Source organism: Aspergillus tubingensis (assembly GCF_013340325.1).
Source record: "Aspergillus tubingensis WU-2223L DNA, scaffold_9, whole genome shotgun sequence".
NCBI lineage: Eukaryota > Fungi > Ascomycota > Eurotiomycetes > Eurotiales > Aspergillaceae > Aspergillus > Aspergillus tubingensis.
In genome coordinates this window covers 2189076-2209544 of record NW_023336283.1, presented here as the reverse complement: position 1 = coordinate 2209544, position 20469 = coordinate 2189076, and the positions used below count along the sequence as shown (strand labels likewise).

The following is a 20469-nucleotide window of genomic DNA, read 5'->3' as shown; positions in this document are numbered from 1 at the left end:
AATATGATGTAAGGGGCATGGTAGTAGAGAGGGTAGTGTTAATAGTTCTACGACTAGATGGGAATTCCATCTGCAACGGCTGATATTTGATTGTAACAGTCTCTGCATAGTATAATTATCAAGAATTCATGATTGAATACCGGGTATGTCCAAATCTAAACCAAGATTATCCCAATCCCAGATCTGATTCAAATCACTCAAATCCAGGTCCAGGTCTAGGCCCGTGCTAGGAATACCATCTAGTCCTAGTCCGCTCGAGTACGCGTGCATATCAATAGGTGTATTGTCTGAGCGGCCATGCTTTTCCAGCAATGGTGAGACGAAACCATTGTCCTGTCCACTGGTAAGATTGTCTTCAGACGAGGAACATCCCGCATCATCAGTACTACTAGTGGTAGACGTTATAGCAGGAGACCTCTTCGACCAGACCACTTCCCTCTCCTCGGCAGGAAGAGAGATACTGCCCACTATCTTCGCAAGAACAGCATAGCAAGTAGCGCCTGTTTTGGCCGTTCTGGCGACATCTTTCAGTGTAGTCAGCGCTAGTGATATGCACTCGAGTACCTTCTCCCGCTGAGGAAGGTCCTGATGTTTATCATGGATTAGTGCCGAGCAGAGATACGCAGCCGTGTCGAACATTAGGAACGGCGCGAAGTGAAACTTGCCATTTGCAGGAAGGAGATGTGATAGGAGTTGCTGGGCCGAGAGCATTAAATCAAGGGCGCAGGATACTGCGGTTGGTTGGAGGGACTTTTCGAGGGTGGGTGTGCTTTTGGTCGTGGGGTCGATGGTGAGGCAGGGTTTGAGGGGCATGAAGGTGACCATGTGGGCCAGGGCGTGGAGTTGTTGGCGTTGCATGGGTATGTAGGTGTGGGTGTGGTCGTGGGTGGTGTCCGGGTCTTGGATGTGGAAGATTTGGGGAAAGGTGTCGGTCCATCGGATGACTTCTTGTTGGATGGCGATTGCTTGGTTTGGGGATAGGATACCGCTAATTACCCCGGGGATTGTGGAGATTCTTTGTCCTAGTTGGCATTGGAGGGATATGGATGTTATTGGGGAGGGGGTGTTTGTTTCTGTGTTGGGGTTCTCGAGTCGTAGGCTGGGTAGTTCGAAGGAACAGCAGCTGCTGTTGATGATGAATGGTCGTGATAAGAGGAGTGACATTTGCCTGTGGTGTTAGTGTAAGGTATTGCAGAAGGGATAAGGACTTACCAGTCCCAAGTGTAGAGAAGACACCATATCCGTCTTCTCATTTCCCGTTCGAATTCAGATACGTTTGCTTTAGAGGTACTACGATGCATTCCTACTCCGGATCAGTATCCGACTGGCTGGATGTATGGGGCACTGACCTAGTTCTTGAGCCTCGTGGATTGCAGCTCCCAGAGCATGCCATGATTCAACAAATAATGCTTCAGTCTTGTACCATATTGCCCCAAGGAAGAGTTGTTGTACTTGCGTCAATCCACCTTTGCCTGGACCAATGGTATTGCTGAGCTGCTTGGCAGTACTATGGTATTGTTCGGACAGACTGGTATAGTTTTCGCCCAGATCAGTCTCCAGTTGCTGCCGTGTCTCGACATCCAGGTAGAGAATTGCGCATGCGCAAACATGCAGCAGCAAGGCTGTAAAGGCGGGCGTCAATGACTGGCCATTGGCTTTGCCTGACCACCACGTCGCATAGTCGTGCGAAAAAGTCGGTGGGTAGAGGCAATAGTACTGGTCATTCATCTCACTCAGGAAGTACTGCACTAGGATATCTAGCACGAGTCGCACAGGTAAGCAGGCTATCACGAAGAGCCGTCGCCACAATTACCTGTATAAGGTTTGGGGGGAATAGTGCGAATTGCTTTTTCCAATTCGGGCGATACGAGTCTTTGTGAGGGCGATAATGCGGCTGATTGCTGTAGCACAAAGTACTTAGCATATACATGGTCAATTATAGGCCGACCTTGCAGTCTTACATATTGCTCAGCGGCACTTGCATGTTGATCGTCGTTATCGGGGAGGTATCCCAGCATGCGGAAATCATCCTCGGTGGCGATGCCCGACACGACTGAGCCACGAGCTTCCGTCAGGCTTTGTCCATCGCCTCTCGCAGACACATCTATCGCCCTGCGAGCGTCAATAATGGTATAGGACAATTGAGGCATTACTTGAGCGGACCTTGAATCATTACAGACAGGCTTAGCCTTGAGCACCTTCTTCGGTGTGAATTTACAGAGATGGGCAATCCTTCGTGCTTGGCAGTGATTACAGGGCCATTCCCGGCTACACTATATACCGTGGTGTTAGCAGATGTACTTAAGCTGATTGAAGTTCATGATAGGTTCGGATGCTTGCCTTTTGCTTCCGACGCTGACACTCGGTGCATGCGGTAGCCAAGCGGACCGACTTTCCGGGAGCCTGAGCTTGGACCATAGCCGCTAGGAGGATTTGTGACTGAAGGTGCAGCGGAGCATTCCCGGATCCTGGAAACTGGGATCGATAGTGAGGAGAGAAGCAAACTAGATGGGACTAGTGGATGGTGGAAGTATGAAGAGTCGAGATCCAGTGACCCACCCACCGAGCTAGCACTGTCATGTGAGGATTAGTCAGGATCTGCCTCACTTTATCAAACTAAGATTCCTGGCGAAAGCAAATGACCCTCTTGTCTGCTTCAGGTTCGCTCAATCCCTTATCGGTCCCAAATTGCTTCGGGAATCGTCTCTAGAGAAAGTGACTGTAATTCTGAGCGCTCGTTTGAGCTTACGCAATTGGATCATGTGACCCTTCTGAATTTTACGAGACTAAGTCATGTATTTCATCTTAATTTGCCAGCGTGTCTGTCATTCTCATAGTCTTCTAAGAACAACAGGCCCCATTGTAATGATCAATTCTCGTATGATCCTAAACTAAGCATAGACATACTCTCAAGTATATTTAGTGTTAATCGAACTACTTACCGAAGTCCTAATATCAACAATACTATAACAACAAAGATCTATACTTGTCCAACCCACTATATTCTTAGATGATACAGTGTATCACTGCATCAGAGGCCTTGAAACTCGTCTACTTTATTTATAGGTGATGCTCTGTTTGAAGAGGTTCTGATAAACCGAGTAGGACTCAAAGTATAGGCTGTATAGATGCCTTTTAAAAATGTCTTTTACAAAGGCATATGTCGAATCAGTCAAACTTATGAACTATGATTTTTATGGGCATCTCTATCTCTCAGCACTAGCATAATGTACAGACCCTCCCAGGTACAACAGTCATAAACTGAAATGGTGAGATACGTAATCTTCTAAATGATGCATATAGCAACCATCTGGTATCATAAACATGCAAGATAGAATTAGACGCTTTTTATTAACAAGAGCATCCTGTGGTTTAACTGGATGCAAAAAAATTTTCAAAGGATACCTTTGTATATACCTAGGGCCACATATGCGGATTATGTCCCTGTCATTCATTATCTAACAGCTATCCAGTCACATCCTCCCTCCAACGAAAACAAAGCTCGCCAGTCTAGTTCCCTGTCATCACCCCCCAGTCCCCCTCCGTCCACACCAGTTTCATCCTCCAGAGCTTGATCTTCCACAGCCCATTCACATCCGCGGGGTCCTTGGCCACATCGATCGAGTAAAGCGCCCCGCTCGTCAGCCGGGTAGTGTCGGGCTGGTTCCCCTGGCCTGTGCGAAAGTGCTGGGCCAAAGCCGAAGCAGTCACTGTCGCGGTCGTGCTGTCCTCAGAGGGCAGGTTGATGCGCACGTTGCTAAGGAAGTGAGTGGTGTCCAGCTTGGAAACGTTATCCCAGCTGCCAGACTTGATGGCCGCGCGGCCCTCCATCACGCTGCCGTTGAAGTCGAAAGCGGCATCCTCGAAGAAGGCGGACTCGAAGAGCGGGAGGTCGTTGCCGTCGAAGGAGAGGACGGCGCGGTAGACCGGGTCCACGATTGCCTCGCGGAGGGGTAGGACGGGGAGGGTGGTTGGGTAGAAGGACATGGCTTAGGATGAAGGATAATATTGGTAGGTAAATTAAATTGAGTGTCTTATGACCCTGTTTCACCTTGTTTGGTCTTTCTTGGACTTGGCTTGGGGTGTAGCGCTTGTGGCTGTGGGAGGGGCTTATATACCATCTTTTTTTCTAACAGGACTACCGATGGAGACTCTGACAAGGCTGAAAATGATGAACAAAGAGACCGGAGACCGAAAATGAGGACCGAGTCGCCTTCGGTCGAGGAGGTAAAATCCGTGGCTAAACTCCGTAGCCCTATTCGGCGCGGGGTCGGGTCGGGCCGATGTGCCAACTCGCCATGACATGCTGCAAAAATCCTCATTGTTACCAGGAATTGGCAAATGAGTAAGATTATAAGAGGTCCTTCAGGAGCTCATGCTCCATGCTTCCCTGGGCGTAAGCCTTGCCCAGCGCTTGGAAAATGCTTGTCTCTTCTTGGCTTCCTTCCCGTCTCCTCCGGTGCCGTGCCGATCCCGACCTGCTCAAGCAGATCGGGCAGAGAAAGCGCAATTCTTCCACAAGCCAGGTGTTGGTAATGGGAGGTGGAGAGGAGTTTGAGCTTGACAGGGCTTAGTTGTGCGTTGCTGGCGGGTTGTACTACTACCATTGACGTTGACTAGTCATCGTTTGAATATATACTTCTTGTGCTTGAAGCATATGTCCAGTTTGTGCTCCCGGAGTTCAAGCTTTTGAGTGGTGCGGCCTTCTTCCTTCAGCAATAGACCAATCTGTTATAGGCGAGTGGAGCTACAGCTGGGATATCATTAGAGATATGTCGACCTTATTTGACGCCTGTAGCTACCCAAAATACCTCACTCCCCGTGATAGGAAAGGAAGTGGAACGTGAGTGGATGAAGGACAGTGCATATTAAGAAAGCAAGTATGCAGATCCGGGAGGGGAGGTTTTATCTCTTACATTTGCTACAGAATTGCTAAATATGGTCCGTAGCAATCCAGACAGACTAATCCGGTGGTCTGTGATAGGACTGATGCCATTCGTCTGAATTCCTGCCTCAGGCATAAGTTAATGCCTTAGGACCCTCGCGACAACCCCAGCCAGGCCCTACTAGTTCTAGAGACCTCAAGGTTTTACTATCAATCTCCAATCTTGAATTCTCCTTGCGAATAAAGAGACTGCAACCTGCCCAGCCATTGTCGGAGTGATTAGTGATCCTCGGTTCCTGCGAATAATGATTAATGATCATCATTCAAGTTGATAAACAGTGGCATGCCGGCACGTCCGAAAGGCTACTACATAGACGTCATGAATTATCTCTTGGATATAAAGCGACAACGAAATCCATCTAGTATTCATTCATCTTTAATTGAAATTGCAAATTACCAATCCATACTCTTCAGTTCATTTTGTCCAGAATGTCTTCAATGATAGTCAATGGGCGGTACCCTCCTGTCAACGGCTCTACCCTAAACGATGTAACCTCTGAAGAACGCTCAAGCGCCATCGACTTCGTCAACCGTCACAACTTTGTATTCGAAGAATTCGACCATGCCAAAATGATTGACACCTTCCTCCCAAATGCTACTGTTTACCACAGCCATGGTACCATCAGTGAGCACAAGCAGATGAAGGAATTCTTCGAGAAAATCTACGGATTCTTTATTCCCGGGATCTCCCGCAGTGCCACGAACCACATCGTTGACCGTGATGAAGATGGCGGTGTGATTGTGCGGTATCAAGAGACCCTTATCCGCTATGGTTGGCCGGGTGATGACACGGCTGGATTTACTCGAAAGGATGTGGTTAGAGAGAATGGATTGCCAGCCATATGGTGGATTGGAACCAACATTGATCGGCTCCGAATGACATCCAACGGCTGGAAGATTTATGAGCGGTATCTTGGGACACCTTTCAGGAATGGCGCTCTCGATCTTGATCGTGCGCCTGAGAAGGTGTCAGCTGTGTGACTGTTCTTTACATAGGAAGTACTTAACTCTTGATATCAATATTGGTAACTACCGAATCCTAAGTTTTGCAGACTGTTCTAAAAGTGTAGCTGCAGTTGCCATTTACTAATCCAACTAACAGCACACACCACAATAGTACCTTTAATATAATACGTAAATCAATCATATAATCTATCCCTTGTATCTATAACAAAACATGCCAAACCAACCCGAAATAGTAACATCATATATACAAACCATGAGCACATATACACAGTAGTGTAGCATCTACAACCGATGCTGCACAGCCCCCATCTCCTCCTCTACCTTCGCCTTCCCGTTCCCTACAGCAACAGACTGCACCTTCACCTCTCCAGGAACAAAGTCCAATCCCGGCTCTGCCCCCTTAAACTGCAACCTCCGACACAACTCCTTCCAAGACTCCAACCCACGTCTCGCATGCTCCGTGACAACCCCCGTCCCCTTCTCCGCCAACGTCCGACTAAACAACTCCAGCGACACCCACCCCTCAAATCCAGTATCGAAGAACGCTCTCGCGGTCTCCTCAATAGGCAAATACCCGCCGCGATCCTCCTCAAACGCAAACAACCTCGCATTGCGACTCCAGTTCATCCGCACCGGCTGCCCCTCCACATGGAACGGATGCGTCTCATCCAACGGCCTATCCAACCTCTCTCCATCAACTACCTGCACGTAAAACACCTTCTTGACATCCACCGTCTCGCGCAACTTCTTCAACGACGCAGCGAGATCCGCTTCAGCGTTGACAGTCTTCCCATCCTTCCGGCCGGGGTGCGCATATACCCGCCCCGCGAGGTTAAATGTATCAAGACAGATACCGAAGTTAGGACGGTCCACGGCCTCAACGATCTCATACGCCTCATCCCACAGGTTAACCCGCGTGCCCCAGGCAAGTGCTTCGTACACGAAGCGGAAAGGCGGGGACTGTGCCAATCCAATATCTGCGAGGCGCTGGAGGTCGCCAACGATCACGTCCCGGTCACCCGTGGTTTGCTGGGCGGGCGCAAAGTTCGAGGGCACCTGGATCATGTCGGTGTCGAGGATGCGGGCGAGCTGAAACCATGTGGGCAGCTTCACGGTCAACAGGTACTCGGTTTGCTTGCGGTCGACGAGACCCTCGAAGAAGGAGAAGGGCTGGAGGCAGATGATGGTGAGGTTGAGGGTCGTGCAGAGAGCGTGCACGGCGTGGGCGGCAGCAATGTGGCTGCCGTTGAAGTGGGTGTTTGCGTAGTGGTCAAGGTCGTCAAAGAAGAGCTCGATCCCGCTGTAGCCGTGGCGGGCGGCTTCGTGAAGTTTCCAGGGGAGGGAGTGGATGCCTGGACGGCCCAGGGACATGGAGGCTATGCCAAGACGGTTGGGCATTTTGTTGCTTTTTCTTCTTTGGTATCTTTAGAGAGAGTTGTGTTGTGTGTGTTGTGGGTGGGGTGATAATGATGCTCTTATAGAGAACAACCCAGTCCAGTCCTTGCAAGCAAGATAAGGAATGCAAAAAAGTACAGCTAGTTCATCAATCAATCAATGTGATTAAGCCGCGTCAACTAGTGGATTGCACAAACCTTATCGGATGATCCTATCTATATGCTGTGCAACCGCAGAACAAGCAAATAGAAAATCGAGAATTGAAACAATAATTTGTGATCTGTCGAAAAACAAAAAGCGTACTTTTCTTCCCTCTCAAACAGGACCAGGAACAGGCAACATACTTTAACCCATCTAACTTAGGGTTGATTGGTGTTCCCCAATGCAAGAGGAGGGGGGGAAGAAAGGAAAATTGGGGAAATTGTCCGCCCGCCCGCCCGCGGCAAAGCGCTTTACCCGCGTTGCGTTTATCCGGGGGTAATGTATCCCCGGCAAAGACTGTGTGGTCTGTGGGACGGGTGTGGGCCGATGTTGTTCGAGTGTGTGTGCCTTCCCCGTTTCTTTTAACCCGCGGATGACCCCGGAGCGGCAAAAGAGGAGAGGGGTGGTTTTATTTAACCTTTATCCATCCCTACTTACTTCTTCACACTTGTGCCTTATATATGGTTTTGAGTTGGTTGAGTCTTGGGTGTGGCTGATGCCGAGAGAGTTTGTTCTTGTTTAACTTTGAATGAACATCGATTGGTATTGGCATATTGGTATACAAGGTTCAGAGTATAGGTAAGTAAATCCATGTCGACCTAACGGTCGCTATCATCTAACTAGCAATCCAGGAATACTGCAGTCGCTCATTCCTTCCGGCTGGTATCCTCCACCTGCTCAACACCCCCCTTGGTGTAGCCCGACTCCTCGAGATCACGACGGAACCGCTCCTCATCTTCGTGGATCTGCGCCAACACCTTTGCGTGGGCACGCCACACGGGCTGAGTCTGGAAGAGCGGGTCCATGTTCTCCAGCGGGATACCCTTGGTCTCCGGGATGAGGAAGAATACGAAGGGGATCGACAAGAGCATCAGACTGGCGAAGAAGAAGTACACGCCGTAGTCCATCTTGGCGAACATCTGCGGCGTGAAGCGCGAGATGAGGAAGTTCCAGAGCCAGTTGGACCCGGCGGCGCACGCCTGGGCCAGAGACCGGATGTTGGGATCGAACATCTCCGAGTTGATGACCCAGGGTGTGCCGTTCCAGGATGGCGTGTAGAACGCCGTCCACAGGTAGAAGAAGAAGATGGCTGCGACACCGCCCCCGTTGAGGTGGTCGCTCTGGTTGTGGGTCGGGTCCACGACTTTGATGTATGCACCCACAATCCACATGCAGATGGATCCGCCGGCGGCACCGATCAGCAGCAGCAGCCGGCGGCCGACGTGGTCGATAAGGTACAGCAGCCAGATGATTGTCACTACAGTCTTGACCACGCCGAAGATGCCCGTGGTCAAAAGGCTGGAGCTGTTGCCTTTCAGCCCGATGCTCTTGAACACGGTCGGGCTGTAGTAGTTGATGGCGTTGATGCCGGACCCGTTTTGCCAGAAGAAGAGCATGCTACCGAGGAACAGCCGGTACAGGATACGCTTGTTCGTCCAGGCTTCCTTGAGAGGCCTCCAGAAGCCAAGCCCGATCGTGGAGCGCTGGTGCTCCAGGGTCTGGTCAATGGCCCCGATCTCCTCAATCATGTAGATATGGTCGGCGGGGATCTGGCGGATCCAGCAGAGGTTCTTGATGGCCTCCTCGCGGCGGCCACGCAGGAACAGCCAGCGAGGAGACTCTTTGACGAAGAAAAGGCCGATAATCAGAAGGCCCGCTGGAATCAGCTGGACGGCAAAGGGGATCAGCCACTGCTTGTGGCTGGGAGCCATGGTTTGCTCCACTCCGTACTTCTTGAGTCAGCGATGATCGTAGATTGTAGATATGCTGTAGGGGACACTTACGTTGATCCAGAAACCCACGAGACCGCCGACTTGCCATCCTAGCTCGTAAACACCGACCAGCCGGCCTCGAATGGCAGGTGGAGCCAGTTCTGAGATGTAGATGGGCGTGAAGTTAGAGCCAGCACCAACGCCCAAGCCAGCCAGCACACGACCGCCGTAGATCAACCCCAGACCGCGGTCGCCGTTGGCACCTAGCATCAGGCCCGCCCCCAGAGTGAAGATCAGGGCTGACACCATAAGACCCCACTTGCGGCCCCAGAAGTGGCCGATGGGATAGGCAAAGAAGGCACCGAAGAAGGCGCCTGCCTGGTAGCAGGAGACGATGTTGGCACTGACAAGGTCCTGTTTCGCGGTGGTCATGGAGTCCCAGTGGAACTCACTCTTGAAGGAGTCGAGGGAGATGGTCGTGCCGATGAAAGCACTATCGTAGCCGATCATACATGAGGTGAAGGAGGCAACGGCCGCCAGGAGGTAGATACGCCAGTTGTAGACCTCCTTAGGCGTAGGCCGGTCCTCGACCATCGACAGGATAGACATGATGATGTCTGTCTGTCTGGACGAGAAGATGATGGATGGGTAGTAGTGCAGTTACAATAATGATCAAGGGAGATTGTGCATGCAACAGTCTGATGGAGACTTAGAGGATGGGAGTCACCAGGGCAGGGTTATATAGCCCTTCCCCGGACAATCGAAATCTGGGGTGCGGAGAAAGACTGGGGGAAGAGGCAAAGGATTACCCCAGATATCAGACTACGCCCAAGCGATTGTTGGGTAAAACAAAGGGCGGCAAAACAATCTCTTCTTTGCAAACCAGGATTCAACCAGAAGGATTCTAGAGAGCAGGGGAGATAGAATGGGATGAGATAGGATTGGGTGTGGATAGACTTCACGGGGAGAGGACGAGCCACGGTCAGGCCTCGTGTTGCGCACTGGCCTACACTGCAAATTTTCCGCCACGGGGGAGGAGACAAGAGCTTGGGAGCCAGATAGGGGAAGGGAAACGAGAGCCATGGCGGGTTGTGGGGGGCAAAAGTGAGGTTGTAGGTAGCGAGCCAATTGTTGTCTACTAAGTGAGTCTATACTGTTGTTGACTGGCTCCCTCCGCAATCGGAGGTACTGTCACGGGGATGAGAAGCGAAGATCGCAGAGATGAGCCAATGAAAATACCTAATTCCCCACGGGGATGCACTGGCCAGACACCGATGTTTAGTGGGAAAGACGGAAAGTTCTCAACCGCGTGTGCGCTCACGTGGACTCAACCAGAGAGCGAATAAGAAGGACGGTATTGCCACACAAACCCTAGCTTAAGTAGTACTAGGTACTAGTGTGACATGTAATGATACCAATACTAACCACTGCAATGCAGCTAGATATCATATCCACTAGACCAACAACAAGAACTACACCGAAGAACTAATCAGTCATTCATGACTCGTTAACCATCACTGTGTGTAATCTCGCCTACAGCTTTTATACTTATACCTCCACCTCCCACAATTCATCAAATACACCCCAATACCCCGCTCGGCACCTCGGCACCAGCCCCTAGAACCCAACCCGGGAAAGCGCTCAGCCCCGGCCAAGTCCTTAGCCTACCCCAAGACCTGCGAACAATAACCTGCTAACCCTACCTAATCCAAGGACTGACATTACTCAGTAAGAAGAAAGTAGGGAACAGTCTAGGTAAAAGTCATCCCCGATAATCTCCATAGACATAACATATGAAGTAGAATACTTAAACCTACACATTCATTACCCATACTACCACCAACCACATCCTCTATCCATACTTCCTTTCCTCCATCTACCAACCTATACTACCACCACCACACCACTACAAAACTCTCACATACATACACATCTCCAAAATGGAATTGCAAACTCCCACCCCCAAATCCATCCTCCTCATCAACGGCCCCAACCTCAACCTCCTGGGCACCCGCGAACCCCACATCTACGGCAGCACCACCCTCTCCCAAATCGAATCTTCATGCGCCGACCTAGCCACCTCTCTCTCCTGCACATTCGCCTCATTCCAGTCCAACCATGAGGGCGCCATCATCGACCGCATCCACGCCGCGCGGGGCTCCGTCGACGCGATCATCATCAACCCCGGCGCATACACACACACATCCGTCGCGATCCGGGATGCGTTGCTGGGTGTATCCATTCCGTTTATCGAGCTGCACGTGAGTAATGTGCATGCGAGGGAGGAGTGGAGACATAAGAGCTTTTTCAGTGATAAGGCGAGTGGGATTATTGTGGGTTTGGGCGTGCAGGGGTATAGGGTTGCGGTTGAATATGTGGCGAGGAATTGGGCACCGTTGAAGAAGGAGGGGGGAAAGTTGTGATTGTATAGAGATTCTATCTTTTCATCTTCTACTTTTTTTTTCATGAGAAATGAGGGGTGTGGTGGAGGAAAAGCTTGTTATGTATGGTATGATATGGGTATACTATCGGTGCAATATGCATATATGTACAGTTCAGGTCGTCGTCACTCATCGCGGCTTTGCTAAGCCAGCATTCTCTTTCCTTCTTCCATTCCTTTGGATGGGTCACTTCGTCAGGTGAAGTGATACTGGGCCGTATATCATATCTACAATGACCATATTCTCTCTTTCAGTGCTGTTTGAAGAGAGAGGTAGGGCGGAATATGGATCGGTGGTTGCAGCCTGTCTGCCGTCGGATGTTAATATCAAGGATTTATTGGATAGCACTCTGTACATACCTTATTGCAGTCAACCGAAACTAGGCCGGTGGGTTAGAGATGAACAGCAGCAGTCAATTGTCTAACTGCTCATCTCTTTCCCTCTGCTTGCGACCCCCGTCGGACCCCGCCCACCTCGCATGGTACCTGCTGCTGCGTCTGCGCCAGAAGGAACGGCTCCACTTGGCTCGAGTACGAGTACAGCTCCGGCACCCCCGCCTCGGGCACAAACCCGAGGTTCTGCATAAACTCCGGCTGATTGTCCGTCCTGCAGCTGTTAGTAAAGATTGATTTGCAAATTGTGATAAACTCACTTTTCAGTCCCATCCAGCGACGCCAGTTCGTCGAACAACGCGTCCAAGTCCGGTGCAATCCGCGGTCGTCGCGGCGGCCCGTATCCATCAATGTCGACAAATGATCCCAAATTGAGACTGGTATCACCGTATGGAGGTGGGTACTGTGGTGCAGTGGTGTGGAAAGGCGAGGTCAGGTCCGGCATCAGTGGTGTGCCTGTACCGTTGATTGGTTTCGTAGAGGAGATGGAGGAGCGAGGATGGTGAGACAAATGGTTAGGAGGAACAGATTCTTTGAGTTGAGAGGAAGGGTGGGCGGTCTCGCCGCCTTGGTTGATATTCAGTGACGGGGCAGGAGTGGGGATAGATAGTGCCACATTGTCATCGACCGTGGGTGTTCGCATCCACCCGTTCGAAAAGAAGGCATCTGGTGTGGCTATGTTGGTCCGGTTGTCCTCCAGCATGCTCACTCGTCGTGTCGGCTCGCCCGCGCCCAGCGGAGCCTGAGCGAAAGCGTGAAGCGGACCCGTATCCCGGTTAGATAGGCTTCTCGGTCGGGCGGGTGCAGGTGTTATCGATGCGGGCAGGTCCGGAGTCTTCTCCGGTAAGGTCGTGTCAGGCCTGTCCTTGATATGCCAGACGGTCGCCAAATGTGCAGCAAAAGATTGAAGTTTACTTTTGAGGCCGGGGTCCAGTTCAAAGGGCAGCGGTGCCGCTCGTTCTCCGGCCGGTGACAGACCACTTGTGAGAACCAGACCAAACGTAGGACAAGTGGCAGAAAGACTGTAGTTCTCCATGTATGTCTGAAGTAACTGGAGCAACCGTTTCGAGCTCTCCGTGGCACGCTTCTTCAGCGGCATCTCGGACATGTTGCGGTCGCTCCGCTGCAACGCAAATTGCAGGCTCAGGTTCGTAGCGACGCTCTCGTACATCATCTCCAGCCCAAATATGTGTGGGGAAGCCACCTTGATCGGTGTCGTCTGCAGATCAACGCGATAGCTCTTTGGGAGCGCCGACACCCAGAGTTGGAGTTGTCGCTCCAGCGCCTCCAAGTGTGCGATGGGGCCGGTTGTCGTCTGTTTCAAACAGCACAAGTCGTTCAGAATACACATCAGCGAAGTGAGTCGGTTGAATGTGCTTAAGGCGTGGAGAGGTCCGCGGTGGAATGAAGCGCGCGACGGCTCGACTGGGCGCAGTCCCGTCTGGTCCTCCCACGGGTGCCACTCCTCCAACCCATCTTCGTTAATCGGACCAATCTTGATGAGCTCTGCCTTGCGCAGCGACGGCACCTGTCCCGTCTGCATCGCAACCAATGTCTCCAAGATGAAACATCCCAGGAAAACGTGCTTAGACCGTGGTGCACTTTTACCTTCCTCCGCGCTCTTCGACTGCCCCGTGGATTGATTCAACCCAAGGCTCTGGGCAATGCGAACAGCCTGTCCGACTAGTAGCCATGCTGCTGACCAGTCCTGCTGGCCTAGCTTTACCAGTGACAGAATCAGCAATGCCTGCACGTGACCGAGCTCGTGGTTCCCGTTTTCCTCGGGTATTAGGCGTCTAGCCGTGGCGTACAGCTGCGCTGGATCAGGACGATCACCAGCAAAATCGTTCAGTTGTCGCGTGGTGGAAATCGAGGCCTCCTGGATGGAGGCCAGCGTTAGGACCGCCCACAGCGCGGCGTAATCGCCAGAACCTGGAGAGGTGGCGGAGATTTGAGCGTCGTCTTCATTATGACGGAACGCTGTTCGTAAAATATCGTGTTTTTCAAGGATAGGAAACCAGCATTGTGTGTAGGAGAAGTAGATGTCTAACAAGGGCCAGGCGTTCGAGGGGAGTTGGGGGATAGGGATGGGAAGCGAGGCCTGGTCGGGCGGGCGCTGCGCCAACCTACCCAGCGACAGGCTCGATGCATCCTCCCCTAAATCGTTGGTTGTAGCCGTTTGAGTCGCAGAGTCCCGCGTAATCCGCACTCCGGAGGCCTTAGCTGTCGATACCGCGGACGGGGTCTTGATAGGAGACACCACCGTCAACGACCCTTCTCGCCCTTCTCCCAACACGTCTGGAAGATTCCACTCCAGCGCTTCCGCTGACAAGACGCTGCTTCCTTCAGCATCTTGCGGGGAATCACTCTCGCCGGGTAAACGACCTGCTTGGTCCTCTTCGGGTTGTTCTAAAAACGTCAACAGTCGCTCGATCTCTCTCAGGACGATGCTGTTTTTCCATGATGACAACAAGGTATCGGATCCCTCTGCCTCCTTGCCCATCGTCGCCAGATGGCTGGGAATATTGGCCGCCTTCAACAAGGCGCGCACCACCTCCTCACTGCCTTGAATCTTATTGAAGACCAGTCCCCATAGTAACTCGAGGGTGCGAATATAGCCGGTCGGAAGGCCTCGTTTTTTTGGGTTGGCCTTGTAGGTGCAGGGCCGCGAGAGAGAGGCGCAAGTCGAGCACACGGGCTGCACGCCATCGCATTTGTCTTTTTTGGAGCGACAGCTGTCGCAAGCCCGGGAGACACGTTGGCGTTTGGGGTTAGAGGCGAAGTCATCTGCAGCAGGACTCTGCTTGCTATTTTCCTCGACGTCAGTCAATCGCCGCTTTGACTTGCTACCAGGCCCGGAGGCTTGGCGCGTGTCGTTGTTCATGATCGTCTATCCAACGGTCCACTAGATGGTAATTCCGGACGCATGTTCATCTTCCAGAGAGGGTGGCCGAAGAGATGAATCCTTTGCCGGCGGCAGGTAGTACCTCATAAATTGGCCCTTGAAGGCCGCCCCACCGCAGGAACAATTAGGCGAGGGCCAGTGAGCGGGCGACTGCGAAACACAAACAGGGAAGGGGGAGGAAACTAAAGTAGTGGCGGTCAGATAGAACAGGGATGATGAAAAGGCAGCTAATAGAGAAGGGGAAGGTAGTAAGGTCAAAGTAAGACAAAAAGACGGACCGATGGGGGGGGAAGAATGGAATATGGGAAAAGAATAGAGGAGAGCGAGAGGGAGAGATCTAAGAGCGGAGAAAGGAAAAGTTGGCCGGACATGACGGCTGGAGGAAAGTTGGGGAAAAGGCCGGCCCTAACTTCTTACCCGCGGGTGGGAGAGCGTCAGCGCCCACCCCCATAGGCCACTTTTGCTGCATCGCGATTGGGGAAACTACGGTGTAAAGCTACTAAGTGCTACTGGTGGTGGAAAGTGTGAAAGGCAAAAAGAGGTCAAAGAGGCCCATCAGAACCCACGGATTGGAAACGCTAAGTGTCCCCGGTGGACAAGATGGAGTAAAGCGCCGGGGATGGGGGGGATCCATTTGGTAATACGAAATCAAATGTAATCAAATTATGAATCCTTTCTTATGTGTGTGTGGATTGTGGATTGTGGATAGTGGAATCATAATGTGGGAGATTTTGGTCCAGTTCGGGAATTAGGAAGTTGTCCGAAGAGCCCGGGGGTGAGAGGGAGCCAAGTGTTAGTAGAACTTGGGGAAGAGAAGGTGTGGAGAGCCATTCAGATTCCAGCATTTTCAGACCCTTTACCTCTCCCCCGTCTACTACTACTATTACTGGTTAACCCAGTCTTGTGTCGCATGGCATATTCCAGCCGCACCCAAAGTGCGTGTGCATTTCGGTATGTAACTAAGAGTATTAGATCAATTGCTGCCTGGGGATTGAGCTGCTCTCCCCGCGGGGTATCAATGCAGGACAAGGAACAAGGCACATCCCAGTTAACTAAACTCAGTTGAACTAACTCAGGTCTACTGCAAAGTACTACTACTAAACTTTCCTTAACAACTTGGTTGTTCGGCCGCCGGAGTCATTCCGGGTCATCCGGACGTGGCGGTAACATGAGGTACGAAAAGCATACGAAAAATACGGCCCAGCGACGGCAGAGCCTTTGTCCGCAACCACTTTTGGAATTTGGAGAGTCACAAGTGTATCCACTCGCTCGGCAGTCGTTTCTTCCCCGCGGTTCGATCGCACTTCCGTCTTCCTCCTCACTACTCACTCTTGACTATTCTACTAACAGTAGTTATTCTCCATCTCCACCTTCTCGTCAAACACGCCCAGTCCCTTCCTGGCACTGCAGCCACTCCAGGTTCGTCCCTCCTTGTCCCTTCCCTTCCCACCCCCCCTACACTACACTACCTCCTTAGCTCATGTCTCCCCACACTATTGGGTTTTGAGCATTTCCCGCCCTCTTCTTATTACGTCGCTCACACAAGTAGTTGGATTGCTCCTCCGCAGGCTCATCGTGACCTTTTCAAACCAATGCTTACCTTCGAATGCGCCCGGTCGGTCCTGCAGGAACTAATTATCGGCTCTCGCGTCCTACGCCATGCGTGGGTCTAATAATCGCCCTCTTCTCAGTATTGTGATTTCTCGTGTATAGCCTGAACAAAAATTCCTGTGCACGACATGTCCATCCTCGTGAATCCACCCAAACGCAAGCTAGACGAGCTGGAAGGTCCGGTCGAGCAACAGAACAGCAGGCGCTTGTCGCATCTCCCTTTCACCTCCAATACACCCCATGCAGTAGACCCTACCCCCGGCAACGATGCTCCTCCACGTCCCCGTGTCAATTCCGCTCCTCAGACGGAACACTCAGAGGCGTCGCCATGGTTGAATGCTTCCTTGCGCGAGCTGAATTCCAATCGTCAATCGCCAGTCTCCTTTGAGGGGCCTTTCCAGGCTCAGAGGAAATTCGCTCCCAATGCGTCCATTGTGTTGACCGGAATCCGCGGCACGGGAAAGTCCAGTCTAGCGGTCATTCTGGCGGCCACCTCGGGTAGGCGACTGATCGATGCAGACCGGTATTTTCAGCAGGTGACCGGCCGTACACGCGCTTCTTACAAGAAGGAGTTTGATCTGGTCGAGTATCGTCAGCAGGAAGCCAGGGTGATGGAGTCCATGCTCTCCGAAAATCAAGAGGGCTGCGTCATCGCATGCGGGCCTGGGTCCATGGAGCGCAGCGGGCAGACGTTGTTGAGGGAGTACGCGAAGACCCATCCAGTCATCTACGTCCTCCGAGACCCCGAGAGCATCCAGTCTTATCTGAAAGCGTGGAACACAGACAAAGTTCGTCGTTTCCTGGAACTCTCGGGGCCCATCTATCGCGCATGTTCCAACCTCGAGTTCTTCAATGTCTCTGAGAAAGGCATCGCGGACCACTCACTTCCAAAAGATGGCCACCAGGACTCGCCATTGGAATCTGAGCTTGATCAGCGAGTACAAGCAATCACTCCTTTCCTGACCCTCAAACAACTACAGCGTGATTTTCTTTGTTTCATTGCGTTCGCAACGGGCGACACCACGGATCTCAGCCGTCATAACTCATCGTTCCCTCTATCGATGCAACCAGTCGAATCACGCACCTACACATATGCCGTGACCGTCCCTATTTCATCCATGTTAGAACGTGATCTGGACATCGAGGAGCTAGAGTCGACCTCCGATGCGTTCGAGCTGAAGCTGGATGTCGCCGAACCACCTTCCTCCCATCTCGGTCTGGACTCGAGTTTTGCCGATACCATTAGTCGGGCGGTAGCCAATGTCCGACGGAACACGGTCGTTCCATTAATATACAATGTGGAGAGTAATGTATGTCGTTATGGCTTGAGCGCAGAACACAAGGATCCCTCGCGGCGGTCGGATGCAGAGTACCTCAAATTAGTTCAGCACGGTCTACGATTAGCCCCGGAGTTTGTGACAGTAGACATGTCCTACGATGACAAGGTACTTTCACAGGTCATAGCTTATAAAGGGTCGAGCAAGGTGATCGGGCACTTTGCTGCCGTGCAGCCACCGGCGCGGGGCTGGGATGACGCACAGTATATGGATCTCTACGAACGAGCCAAAAGGTTAGGATGCGACATGGTCCGGCTGACACAGCCGGCGGTGACGATTGACGACAATTTTGCCGTGCAACGTTTTCGCGACTACATCAAGTCCCTTCCTGCCCCGCAACTGCCTGTCATTGCGTACAATACGGGCCCATTGGGCCGGTTGTCATGCTGCTTCAACCCGACATTGACCCCTGTCACTCACCCGTCAATGGTCGCCGAAACACAATCGAAAGGCTTGCCGTGTATCACCCTCCGTGAGGCACAGGAGGCGCTGTACGCCTCATTCACTTTGGACCCCTTACACTTCTTTGTTTTCGGTGCCAACATCACCTACAGTCTGTCTCCTGCCATGCATAACGCCGCCTATAAGCGATGCGGAATGCCGCATCACTACAAACTTCATCAGTCGTCGTCTCTGCGAGGCCTCAATGAGTTGGTGGAGAACCCGCATTTTGGTGGCACCAGTGTCAGCCTGCCTTTCAAAACAGAAGCCATTCCGCTGCTGCATTCCATGTCTCCACATGCTCGAGCCATTGGCGCCGTGAACACGCTAATCCCTATTCGGAGGCTGGGAGACAAGGCCCTCGACGCCGATAATTCCTCGCTGTACATGGAGAAGAGTCGTGCAGGACCGATCAAGGCCTTGCATGGAGACAATACCGACTGGATCGGAATTGGAAATTGTTTCCGGAGAGGCTTGTCACCCGCAAATGCCATCCGCCCGTCATCTACTGGGCTAGTTATTGGCGCGGGTGGCATGGCCCGCGCAGCCATTTACTCCATGATACACCTGGGAGTGCAGAATATCTTCGTCTACAACCGGACCATAGCGAATGCCGAAAAGCTCGCCTACCACTATAATCGCCAGAACCTCCCTTCGCCAGGCCAGGCCGGGTCAGCGGCACGGCCTCAGGTGCACGTGCTGCGAACTCTACAGGACAGCTGGCCTGCCAACTACAAGCAGCCGACCGTCGTCTGCTCATGTATCCCAACTCACAGCATCGGGGGGCAGCCGGCCCCGAACTTTGAGATGCCAGTGCAGTGGCTCGAAAGCCCAACGGGAGGCGTGGTCGTGGAGGTCAGTTCAAATACCACTGTGTTTACGCCCTTCTTTATGAACGTTACTAACCAATATGTAGCTGGCGTATAAAACGCTCAATACCCCACTGATGAAACAAATCCGAGCACTTTCGCACCGTGGCTGGGTCGCCCTGGATGGTCTAGATGTCCTCCCGGAGCAAGGTTTCGCCCAGTTCGAGTTATTTACAGGTCGCCGGGCGCCCCGACGGCTCATGCGGACCGTAGTCTTGAAGGAATACGAGGGCGAAGAAGGCCAATACGACGAGCAGGCGATCCAAAGCCGGATTGAGAGTCTAGATGGACAACCCACCTGAAGTGCTCATTGGTCAAGAATATGCCATTAAAAGCCCCAGCTATCTAATATCGCGTAAGAAACGCCACCATTGGCTGCCCGCCTCCGGCATGACCGTACCTGGATGGTCCGTCAGTCAGCATGCAGCCACTTCCGCGGGACTTTTTTCCTTTTGGCACGGTGGGAAGGCATGTGGACGAGCAATGCTTACTGAACACGAGCATGCACGTACAGGCTAGGCTTGGACGCCAGTCGCCGCAGACAATGCAGCAAACGCAGCATTTCGATCTCGTACTGTCTGTCTGCGCCCATGATATGATATATTTGTTATGACTACAACGTACGTATACAATCAAGAGGATCACGACTATCGTTCCATATACAATCAATGACAAACACGATCAATCGATGAATGCCAAGGTTTCTTTCCTTAAAACGAAAATAGTAAGCAAGAGACATGAAATTTCTCATTACAGTAATAGATTTATATGCAATGTAAGACGAATTTTTAGTAAAGATAGTCAAGTGACGCTGGATTCTATTTCCACTTGGATTCCTCGTACTCTCGATTGGTTACTTTGTTCTTTGCTACAGATCTGCGCATTCTGTTGCTATCCCTGGTCGGCTTACTGTGATGCTAGTGCTCAATTCCCTGCTACACAGAGTAATAGAATGTATTACTTTCATTATTGACGCTTGATACAAAAGCAATCTACTACTTTAAATTGGCAGGATACCGAGAGGGGGGAGAAGGGAAGCTTCCATCTTCAGTCTGAAAGCAATCAATACGTGAGATAGATATAGTATCGTTAAGGTTCTGGGCATCTCATCAAGATGCTCATGTATTGCACACTCAATGCAGAATATTTCAACAGAAAGTTCTTTAGAGAGGGGGGAAGGCTTTGAGCGCGAGGCTATGATAATTCATTAAGTTATTGTAGGCTGCTTAGTAGCTAAACGCTCCAAAACGAACA

At 51.7% G+C, this 20469-nt stretch overlaps 8 protein-coding genes across 8 annotated transcripts; 3 read left to right on the top strand and 5 right to left on the bottom strand.

Moving 5' to 3' along the window:
* Nucleotides 1–126: 126 nt before the first annotated feature.
* On the bottom strand, nt 127–2418 carry AtWU_08805 (uncharacterized protein; the record flags this gene model as incomplete). Its single annotated transcript, XM_035503913.1, has 7 exons — nt 127–1168; nt 1213–1303; nt 1350–1757; nt 1814–1901; nt 1962–2112; nt 2164–2273; nt 2341–2418. 7 exons carry the CDS (start codon nt 2416–2418, stop codon nt 127–129), a joined length of 1968 nt encoding a protein of 655 aa, XP_035359806.1.
* Nucleotides 2419–3510: 1092 nt separating this feature from the next.
* Nucleotides 3511–3987, bottom strand: AtWU_08804 (nuclear transport factor 2 family protein; the record flags this gene model as incomplete). Its single annotated transcript, XM_035503912.1, has 1 exon — nt 3511–3987. One exon carries the CDS (start codon nt 3985–3987, stop codon nt 3511–3513), a length of 477 nt encoding a protein of 158 aa, XP_035359805.1.
* Nucleotides 3988–5374: 1387 nt separating this feature from the next.
* AtWU_08803 (uncharacterized protein) lies at nt 5375–5926 on the top strand (the record flags this gene model as incomplete). Its single annotated transcript, XM_035503911.1, has 1 exon — nt 5375–5926. The coding sequence occupies one exon, from the start codon at nt 5375–5377 to the stop codon at nt 5924–5926; it is 552 nt and encodes a 183-aa protein (XP_035359804.1).
* Nucleotides 5927–6193: 267 nt separating this feature from the next.
* Nucleotides 6194–7309, bottom strand: AtWU_08802 (sugar phosphate isomerase/epimerase family protein; the record flags this gene model as incomplete). The annotated part of the gene is made up of 1 exon (XM_035503910.1): nt 6194–7309. One exon carries the CDS (start codon nt 7307–7309, stop codon nt 6194–6196), a length of 1116 nt encoding a protein of 371 aa, XP_035359803.1.
* Nucleotides 7310–8154: 845 nt separating this feature from the next.
* On the bottom strand, nt 8155–9828 carry AtWU_08801 (sugar porter family MFS transporter; the record flags this gene model as incomplete). Its single annotated transcript, XM_035503909.1, has 2 exons — nt 8155–9237; nt 9292–9828. 2 exons carry the CDS (start codon nt 9826–9828, stop codon nt 8155–8157), a joined length of 1620 nt encoding a protein of 539 aa, XP_035359802.1.
* A 1331-nt stretch (nt 9829–11159) lies between these two features.
* Nucleotides 11160–11642, top strand: AtWU_08800 (type II 3-dehydroquinate dehydratase; the record flags this gene model as incomplete). Its single annotated transcript, XM_035503908.1, has 1 exon — nt 11160–11642. One exon carries the CDS (start codon nt 11160–11162, stop codon nt 11640–11642), a length of 483 nt encoding a protein of 160 aa, XP_035359801.1.
* Nucleotides 11643–12088: 446 nt separating this feature from the next.
* AtWU_08799 (putative C6 transcription factor QutA) lies at nt 12089–14936 on the bottom strand (the record flags this gene model as incomplete). Its single annotated transcript, XM_035503907.1, has 2 exons — nt 12089–12266; nt 12313–14936. 2 exons carry the CDS (start codon nt 14934–14936, stop codon nt 12089–12091), a joined length of 2802 nt encoding a protein of 933 aa, XP_035359800.1.
* A 1760-nt stretch (nt 14937–16696) lies between these two features.
* Nucleotides 16697–19517, top strand: AtWU_08798 (putative quinate pathway repressor protein QutR; the record flags this gene model as incomplete). The annotated part of the gene is made up of 2 exons (XM_035503906.1): nt 16697–19201; nt 19263–19517. 2 exons carry the CDS (start codon nt 16697–16699, stop codon nt 19515–19517), a joined length of 2760 nt encoding a protein of 919 aa, XP_035359799.1.
* Between the last annotated feature and the right edge of the window lie 952 nt (nt 19518–20469).